We start from the raw sequence: 10,335 nt of genomic DNA, 5'->3' as shown, positions 1-10,335 counted from the left end.
ATATGTACAAATTCATTTGAGATGAGCACTGTTTCTTTTAATTTATGTGATATATACTGTATATATATATATATGTATATATTTTTTCTTTTTTCATTCATTTATTATCTTTTATTTCTTGTTCCTTGACCAGTTTTACTTTATTTTTATTCCATTTGAATGTTATTTTTGATATATGTTGAGATCCAAAACTAAAACGACTCATCAGAAGATCCCAAAAATATCAAAAACTTAAACTAATGATTGAAACTACTATATAATGTTGTTTGACTCAAAACAAGATTCTGATAACCAGAATAATTAACAGCTTTTATCTTTACAAGATAAAAGCTCGACACAAGATGTTGTTGTGTTTCAAACACATGGGCCAGACGTGGCCATCGAACAGGCTGGGGGGGTCTGGCACAGTGTAGTTCCTAGAGCACTAGCAAAGTTACAAGATGTACATTTTATAAAGATATATTGGATTTAAATTTTATATAAAAAAAACATCAAACTAAATTGTAGTGCTGATATTTCCTTTATTTTGATCACAAACTGGACATTGTCATTTATCATTCATATTATTGATCATGTATACACTACAAAAAATATCATATACAGTTTGAAGAAGTGCTGTAAGAATTAAAGACTGAAACAAAGCATGTTTATATTTTTATGATCCATACTGTTTACTTGATTTTGGCATTGTATATATTTGTGTATATATTTACACCATATTGTCATAGACTTTATATTAACCCTTTTTATATTTACACTTTTCTCACTTTTTGTTGCAACTGCTGCACAGCAATTTCCCTCAGGATGAATAAAGTTTTATCTTATCTTAAAATAAAACACCATTAAAACAAAAGATCCAAAACTAAAATAACTCATCAGAAGATCCTACAAAATATCAAAAACTAAAACTAATGGTTGAAACTACGATATAATGTTGTTTGACTCAAAACAAGATGCTGATAACCAGAATAATTAACAGCTTTTATCTTTAAAGTTTGTCTCCTGATGATGTGATACAGATTTTGTAGCCATATTTTCTTGTGGATTAATCTTAGTTACCGTCTTCAGCATGTTTACTAAACAACAAATTCTTAATTTCTCAAGGTATTTCCGAAAAATGAATTTCAGATATAAGAAATTACTTTTGTGTTCATATTTTTAAAATGGGTTACATTAAACAATAAAGGAAGATGAAAACAGTTTTGCATAATTCATTTGGGACAGTAGAGACAGGACAGAGAAACAGTTTCTGTCAGAACTAACACCAACGTATCTGAACATCTCAGAGAATCTCAGTTTGACAGATTTTGATATCAGCAGTTTTAGCATCACCAGCCTTTCCAATAAAGAACCATGGGAAGAGTTTCTCAGTGAAAGTGTCTCTGTGAGTGCAGATGTGAGTCATGTCTTCAGGGTCGTAGAAGGACACCTCCCCCCTGTCATAGTCCAGCTGGACTCTGATCCTCTGGAGACTCTTCTTCACTCTGATTGTCTCACCAACAACATTAGTGTAATTTTCACTGAAAAGACACCAGATTCCATCTTCTGGTGAAACTCTTGCGTTCTCCTTCCTGTCAGCTGACTCTTTAGCCAAACCTAAAAACCAGACAGGATGGTCTCCCACCTCCACCTCCCAGCTGTGTTTCCCTGAGCTGAAGCCCTCAGAGCCCAGAACAGTGTGATACTTAGTGTTTCTCTCTGGATTGTTAGGAAGCTGCTGGATTGTGTCTACACGTCTCAAACTGGTCAGATCATCAGACAGATAGAGCCAGCGGTGTGCAGTGTTTGGGTCCAGAATGACAGGACTGAAGTGGACCTTGTCCTTCATCTTCTCCCAGACTCTGAAGGACAGGTTGCCCAGGTGTTTGGCCACATCTATCAGCGCTCCTGAGACCAGCTGTGGATCTGACAGTGAGCACTGGACTCTGGCTCTGGTCTGAGTGGCTTTATAACTGCTGAGGAAGGGCCCGTTGTGTTTCTGCAGGTCTTCTTCAACAGCAGAGATACTGTCTGACAGAGAGGAGATTTGCTCCTGAATCATCTTCATCTCTCTGCTGATAGTCTTCCCCTTCTGCTCCTCTTCCTCCCTCAGAGCTGCCAGTCTGGACTCCTCTTCCTCTTTCAGGAACTGGTGGAGCTTGCTGAACTCTGCTCTGATCTGCCTCTCTGTGGACAACAGCTGCTTCTTGGAGTGTTGAATCACTTCATTGTATGTGTTCTCTACTTGTTTGTGTTTGTCCCTCTTGTCCTGTAGAGACTCTAAGTCAGATTTCAGCTGGTCCTTCAGGTCACTGACTGCTTGTTCTACCAGAACCACCTTGTGACTCTGGTGGAGAGAAAACTCACAGACAGGACACACAGCTCTCTCTTCATCCTTACAGAACAGTCTAGGCTCTTCTTGATGTTTACTACACACCACCTCCACCTTCTTCTCTTCTTTTTCTGTCTCAGTTGATCCAGTTTTCTGTCTCTCAGCAAACGAGTCAGACAGTTCCTTCAGTGCAAAGTTCACCAAAGAACCGTCTTTAGATGATTTTCTTTTACAAATGGGACAGTTTTTGTTTTCAGCTTGTTCCCAGAATTTCTTCAGGCAGCTTGAACAGAAGCTGTGGTTGCAGCTCAGAGACACAGGATCTCTGAAAGTCTCTGAACACACATGGCAGTTCAGGTAACTTTCAAAAAGAGCGGTTTTCTCAGCCATTTGTCTTGGTATCTAAATTGTCTTTCAAAAGCAAGACTCACCGAGTTACTGTCCCGTCTCTTGATTGCTTCAAATAATCCAAATGTGTGTTTTCCAGCAGAGATCTCACACCCTGTAATGGCGTCTCAACTCTGATCAACAATGTCAAAATCTACTTTCATTTACACTTCCCTCTGTCACAGGGTGAATTATTATCAGGAAATGCTGCCATGTCATTATGTCACCAGCAGATGGTGTCAGGATGTCATTCAGAGTTCAACACTTTCCTCTTGATTAAGAACAAAACAATTTCTTTTCAAAAATATAATCAATTTTCAAAGACAAAAAACAATAAAATGCAAAATATGTATAAATAATTGTGACTTCTCCTGTTTTGTTTCGCTAAATAAATAATAGAAATGTTCATAAAATGCACAAAAACAAGGAGAGGATTGTAATGTTTTAGTCTAACGAGGACTGAACATTTCAACAGGCTGACTGACACTAAACCAGTTGCATGACTTTGTTAGTTTCATCCAGTTGGACTCAATATATAGCACTCTCTAAACCTGCACTTATAGGAATTAAACTTGTTATTTACTTTTCATTTCATTTGCTTATTCTCCTATTCATCACAAGTCAAAGTGGTCAAATGTCTGTGCAATTTATTTTGAGAGTATTTTCCAAAAAACATGAGAGAAAACTCACTAAAATGACTGTTGTTTTTCTACATTGTGTCACAGTAAATGTACAAATAATAATCATGATATAGAATCTACATAAAGTCTCTCAACCTGACTGTATTTGTTTTACTTTCTGGCACATTTTCTTTCTCGTTCATTCATTCATTCATTCATGAGTTTTGATGATGATGGTATAGCAGCACAAAATTAAAGTTGGCTTCTTAAGAGCTGGAAAGACTCATGTCTGAGATATAATTCAATCTGAATCAAGTGTTTGAGATGATTTAACTCATTTGGTGCCTGATGAAGCAACAACAACATCAAGAGACACAGCAGTGATGCATTTCTTAGATACTCTGGACATAAAGTATGTTGACGAATACGCATTAAAAGAAAAATCTATCAGAAACTACTAAGAGGAGCTACTATTGATCAACCTGTGCAGCAAACAACAATATGCATGTAAATAAGTAACAGAAATAAAATGTTCAGTGTTCAAAATGAGCAACAAAACGTGGACTTTGTCTACATCTTGTGGCGTTTTACGGGAAGTAAAATGTGTCCATGCAATCACACATGTTGTATACATACTGTACATTCAGTAATGTTGATGACATTATGCACATGTGAGCATGTTGTCCCTGAAAACTGCATTCAGTAGGTTACATAATTAATCAAATGTAATAGTGAAATCATTTCTTAAACAATGTTGTCTCTTTGGAAATGCTTATCCATCTCTACAGCCTTCATACACTGTGTTAGCATTATACAGTCCTGCTGACTGACTCAACTGGTTTAAAGAAACACATCTTTATAGTGAACATCTTAATGCTCCTTAAGGTCAGTTTAGACAGCCATCACTACATCTCTGTGTATACAACCCTCAGTGCTCCCTCTCTTCAGTGAGGCTGTCTAGAACAGACTGGAGTATCAACACACTGTTACGACTTCAACTAACAAAGCTGATCAACAACTGACATGATTCTGCTTGTTTGTTTGTTTTTATATGAGATTATAATGATGCAGTGAAGTTGTAGGAGGGTAAAGTTGAACCATCTTTTAAATGTGATTTCTGACTGTTTCTAATGTTGACAACACACACAGTGAGGTACAGACCAGTGTGAGAAGCAAAACAACTCCATCTAAATTAAACAAGTTGCTCAATTCATTTATTCCTCACATGTTTTCAGCTATTTAGCCGTCATCAGGCTGCTATGAGGTTGTTTCTACAATCAGTTAATTGGTCATGTGGCTTTACAGAAGCAAATAGAGCGGTGCAGGGATGATGAATTAATGTAGGCCAACCCCAAATTCAGAATCACAAAGCCGATGGGATTTTGACATTGTCAAACTTTCCCGCTTTCCATCAGCAAGTGCTCATCTATTGGAAGTTAATTTACAAATATAACTTTACACCACATAACACACCTGTGTGGAACAATAGACACATTTTGTGGAGTAAAAAATCAGTGTACATAGAGGATTGGAAATCCAAAGGGATTTGGGCTGTAGCACATTTCATGGATGAGAGTGGAAACTTGTGACAGCATGAAGAGTTTTGTGAGAAGTTCTCAATCCAATGTACCGTTAAGAACTATAATAGAAAGATAAAAGCCGTACCAGCTTCCCTTAGATCAGGGGTCAGCAAGCTTTACTATCAAAAGAGACATTTTAGGCAAAGAAAAAAAAACATCTGTCTAGAGCCGCAAAATATTTGAGCATTGTGATGAAGGTAACACAGTTTATAGTCTAAGTATATAGCATATAAGTCTAATACAGTGGGGCCAAAGTGCAAATGTACTACGGAGTATAAGGGCCACATTGAGGGAAAAAAAATCAGAGATTTCCAGAATAAAGTCATAATATTACAAGAAAAAAATAAAATAACACGTAAAATTAAATAAAAAACTTCTGACTTTATTCTCACATTACAACTTTGTTTCTCGTAAACGTATGACTTTATTTTCATAATATTACAACTTCATTTTCGTAATATTATGACTTTATTCTCGAAATCTCAGATTTATTTCTTTTCCTCAATGTGGCCCTAATACTCTGTCATACCATCGTACATTAGACCTACAACAATGATACATAAAAATGAAAATGTAAACAAAAAACAGTTATTCATTTCCATTTGTATAAATTCTCAGGGAGCCACTGGAGAGGAGCTAAAGAGCCTCAAGTGGCTCCGGAGCCGCAGGTTGCAGACCCCTGTTATATATCAATGGTGATAGAAGACATCTTGTATTCAGATATCTCCCCTAGTCTAAGACAGGTCTGTGTAGAAGGAATTGATTTGTGTGACAGCAAGATTACCAACAAAGTTATTAGTAATATTCTGTTAAGAGAATACTTCACTAACCCAGTCAGGAGAAATTGTGTTTTCAAGGAATTTGAAGCTGAAGAGTTTAAGATAATACGGAGAATATATTTCATTCCCTCTCCCTCCTAAGGTGAAAGAGGTGAACTTCAAAATCCTGAATGAGATTTACCCAACGAACGAATTCTTAAGACTGAGGTTTAACTTTGATGTGAATAACTGTGTAGTTTGTGAAAGTGAAATTGAAATTTTGGAACATGTATTTTTTTTATTTTATTGTGAATCAGTGAAGTTTTTCTGGAATGACATGCAGAGCTGGCTACAATCCAAGAGGACTGAGCTGTCACCATTCAGAGAGAAAACGGTCAAATTTGGTATCTTTGCTGTGAATCCGAATTTGATATCAATATTTTATTATTATTAAGTAAATCTTTGATACATTAATGCAGATAACTCAAAACTAAACCCTGTCTGACTATGAAGAATGAGTTAAAACTGCTAAGTAAATCTTTGTCCATTATGACTGACAAACAACCTGTTAAATTATTCGCTTTATTTAATATTTACAAATTAATTTCAGATGAGCACTGTTTCTTTTAATTCATGTGATATATACTGTATATATATATTTATATATTTTTTTCTTTTTTAATTCATTTATTATTTTGTATTTCTTGTTCCTTCACCAGTTTTTTATTTTATTTGAATGTAATTTTTGATATATGTTGCAATCCAAAACTAAAACAACTCATCAGAAGATCCCAAAAATATCAAAAACTTAAACTAATGATTGAAACTACTATATAATGTTGTTTGACTCAAAACAAGATGCTGATAACCAGAATAATTAACAGCTTTTATCTTTACAAGATAAAAGCTCGACACAAGATGTTGTTGTGTTTCAAACACATGGGCCAGACGTGGCCATCGAACAGGCTGGGCGGGTCTGGCACAGTGTAGTTCCTAGAGCACTAGGAAAGTTACAAGATGTACATTTTATAAAGATATATTGGATTTAAATTTAATCGAAAAAAAAACATGAAACTAAATTGTACTGCTGATATTTCCTTTATTTTGATCACAAATTGGACATTGTCATTTATCATTCATATTATTGATCATGTATACACTACAAAAAATATCATATACAGTTTGAAGAAGCGCTGTAAGAATTAAAGACTGAATCAAAGCATGTTTATATTTTTATGACCCATACTGTTGACTTGATTTAGGCATTGTGTATTTTTTGTATATATTTACACCATATTGTCATAGACTTTATATTTACACTTTTCCCACTTTTTGTTGCAACTGCTGCACAGCAATTTCCCTCAGGATGAATAAAGTTCATCTTAAAATAAAACACCATTAAAACAAGAGATCCAAAACTAAAACAACTCATCAGAAGATCCCAAAAACATAAAAAACTAAAACTAATGATTGAAACTACTATATAATGTTGTTTGACTCAAAACAAGATGCTGATAACCAGAATAATTAACAGCTTTAATCTTTAGAGTTCGTCTCCTGATGATGTGATGCAGATTTTGCAGCCACATTTTCTTGTGGATTAATCTTAGTTACCGTCTTCAACACATTTTTTCTAAACAACATATACTTAATTTCTCAAAGTATTCTCAAAAATGAATTTCAGATATAAGAAATGATTTATGTGTCCATGTTTTTACAGTGAGTTACCTTAAAACAGTAAAAGAATATCAATTAATTTTGGACAGTAGAGAAAAACAATATCTGTGACCCTCAACAAATCATAAAAATATAAAAAAGATAACAATCAATCAGAGCCAGAATGTGTTTTGATGAACTGAGACTCTGAGTGTAAAGTGTAAAACATTGAAATTATAAATCAGAGCTGAAATAACTCATCATAAGATCCAGAAATCTGACAAACTAAAAATGTTGTCTGATGATGATAAAAGTTAAGGAGAGACACTACAGGCAGAAACATTGTTTTTCATACACTGGTCAATTTTGACATTTTTGGGCTATTTTGCTTCAATAACACGTCTTCTTTCAGACTAGTGGAAAGAAAACATCCATAATACACATTTAGGTGTTTATTTTACTACTTTGTCTGTCTGTAGATTTCTCCTAAATTCACCAAAAGTTAGCTCTAGATAATGCCTCATTTGCATAATTAAACATAACATTTCAGAAACTTGTAATACAAAAAATAATTGTCTTAAAGTCAGTAATCAACTAGGGAAGTTTCATGTCGATATCTATTAGTTAAATATTTTACCCTATTCACCTGTAGAGTCTCCCCTTAAAGAATCACACAGCTGAAACAAAGTGTTTGGTATAGTGGATACAGTAGATGTTATATTGTGGTCTGATTAAACACAAGATGCTGATAACCAGGTTAATAAGTAAACTGATTTGGAGCTGTAGGAAAGTTTAAGACCTGATGATGTAATGCAGTTTAAGTATTGAGTAAATATTATTTCTGTTATAACTGTTGATTGTCTTGATTATTTCAATGAGATCTAGACAGACAGTGAAGTCAGATTAAAGTCTGAACTAACACCAACGTGTCTGAACATCACAGAGAATCTCAGTTTGAATGATTTTGATATCAACAGTTTTAGCATCACCAGCTGACAAAATACAGAAATATGGGAAGAGTTTCTCAGTGAAAGTGTCTCTGACAGTGCAGATGTGAGTCATGTCTTCAGGGTCGTAGAAGGACACCTCCCCCCTGTCATAGTCCAGCTGGACTCTGATCCTCTGGAGACTCTTCTTCACTCTGACTGTCTTACAAGCTCCATCAGTGTATTTTCCACTGCGATGAACTAAACACAAGGTTCCATATTCTGGTGAGGCATATCTCTTCTCCTTCCTGTCAACTGACTCTTTAGCCAAACCTAAATTCCAGACAGGATGGTCTCCCACCTCCACCTCCCAGCTGTGTTTCCCTGAGCTGAAGCCCTCAGAGCCCAGAACATCTACATACTTAGTGAATCTCTCTGGATTGTCAGGAAGCTGCTGGATTGTGTCTCCACATCTCACACTGGTCAGATCATCAGACAGATAGAGATAGTGGTTTGCAGTGTTTGGGTCCAGAATGACAGGACTGAAGTGGACCTTGTCCTTCATCTTCTCCCAGACTCTGAAGGACAGGTTGCCCAGGTGTTTGGCCACATCTATCAGCGCTCCTGAGACCAGCTGTGGATCTGACAGTGAGCACTGGACTCTGGCTCTGGTCTGAGTGGCTTTATAACTGCTGAGGAAGGACACGTTGTGTTTCTGCAGGTCTTCTTCAACAGCAGAGATACTGTCTGACAGAGAGGAGATGTGCTCCTGAATCATCTTCATCTCTCTGCTGATAGTCTTCCCCTTCTGCTCCTCTTCCTCCCTCAGAGCTGCCAGTCTGGACTCCTCTTCCTCTTTCAGGAACTGGTGGAGCTTGTTGAACTCTGCTCTGATCTGCCTCTTTGTGGACAACAGCTGCTTCTTGGAGTGTTTAACCATTTCATCATATGTTTCCTCCACTTCTTCATATGTGTCCCTCTTGTCCTGTAGAGACTGTAAGTCAGATTTCAGCTGGTCCTTCAGGTCACTGACTGCTTGTTCTACAGGAACCACCTTGTGACTCTGGTGGAGAGAAAAGTCACAGACAGGACACACAGCTCTCTCTTCATCCTTACAGAACAGTTTAGGCTCTTCTTGATGTTTACTACACACCACCTCCACCTTCTTCTCTTCTTTATTTCTGGTTCAGATGATCCAGCTTTCTGTCTCTCAGCAAACGAGTCAGCCAGTTCCTTCAGTTCAAAGTTCACCAAGATATTATCTTTAGATGATTTTCTTTTACAAATGGGACAGTTTTTGTTTTCAGCTTGTTCCCAGAATTTCTTCAGGCAGCTTGAACAGAAGTTGTGGCTGCAGCTCAGAGACACAGGATCTCTGAAAGTCTCTGAACACACATGGCAGTTCAGGAAACTTTCAAAAAGAGCGGTTTTCTCAGCCATTTGTCTTGGTATCTAAATTGTCTTTCAAAAGCAAGACTCACCGAGTTACTGTCCCGTCTCTTGATTGCTTCAAATAATCCAAACGTGTGTTTTCCAGCAGATATATCATACCCAGCGTCAGCGTTAGGGGCGGGCCATAGGGGCCCAGGCCCGTCCAAAAAGGTCACTGTGCCTCCTCAGCTGAATTCTCTCCTGACAAAAAACTAAACTGAAATAACAGCTAAGCTATTAGTAAAGTTAATTAATTCAGTTTGGTAATGGAAGGACTTAACACTGCAATGCAAAATAAAGCACAAAACAGTGATAGTTTTGCATTTAGGAAACAACTATGTACTTGGGCTTGATTACATTGTTTTCTATTGGAGTGTCCTAACTGGCTGTGAGCAACACGGCGCTGCACAGCGCGGCGTGACGTTTTGTCTGAACTGCTATCGGATACACAGTTCCTATTTTTTCCTGTCACTCATATTGAGAGGAACGGCTGATTAGTTTACAATGAGCCGAGAAAACCGGGTCAGTTGTCCTGGATGTAAATGAAAATATGAACTTGATTACTGACACTTTCAGGACAGGCATTGACGCTCACAGTTATATGTAATAAAGTTCACTAGTGAAACTTTATTACGATCTACCTGTCAAAAAACACAACAGCAACCT

At 36.8% G+C, this 10,335-nt stretch overlaps 1 protein-coding gene and 1 pseudogene across 1 annotated transcript; both read right to left on the bottom strand.

The window, feature by feature from the left end:
• Positions 1-1,157: 1,157 nt before the first annotated feature.
• LOC141769628 (zinc-binding protein A33-like) lies at positions 1,158-2,701 on the bottom strand. The gene has a single exon (XM_074638874.1). The coding sequence runs from the start codon at positions 2,699-2,701 to the stop codon at positions 1,283-1,285; it is 1,419 nt and encodes a 472-aa protein (XP_074494975.1). The 3' UTR covers positions 1,158-1,282.
• Positions 2,702-8,227: 5,526 nt separating this feature from the next.
• Positions 8,228-9,760, bottom strand: LOC141770099 (nuclear factor 7, brain-like; annotated as a pseudogene).
• Between the last annotated feature and the right edge of the window lie 575 nt (positions 9,761-10,335).

This window comes from Sebastes fasciatus, chromosome 6, assembly GCF_043250625.1.
Source record: "Sebastes fasciatus isolate fSebFas1 chromosome 6, fSebFas1.pri, whole genome shotgun sequence".
NCBI lineage: Eukaryota > Metazoa > Chordata > Actinopteri > Perciformes > Sebastidae > Sebastes > Sebastes fasciatus.
Note: the sequence above shows the minus strand (reverse complement) of the source record. Positions and strands in the feature narration are given on the sequence as shown.

What these genes read in the sequence shown, in the direction of transcription:
- LOC141769628 (XM_074638874.1), bottom strand. Translation starts at nt 2,701, where the DNA reads ATGGCTGAGAAAACCGCTCTTTTTGAAAGTTACCTGAACTGCCATGTG.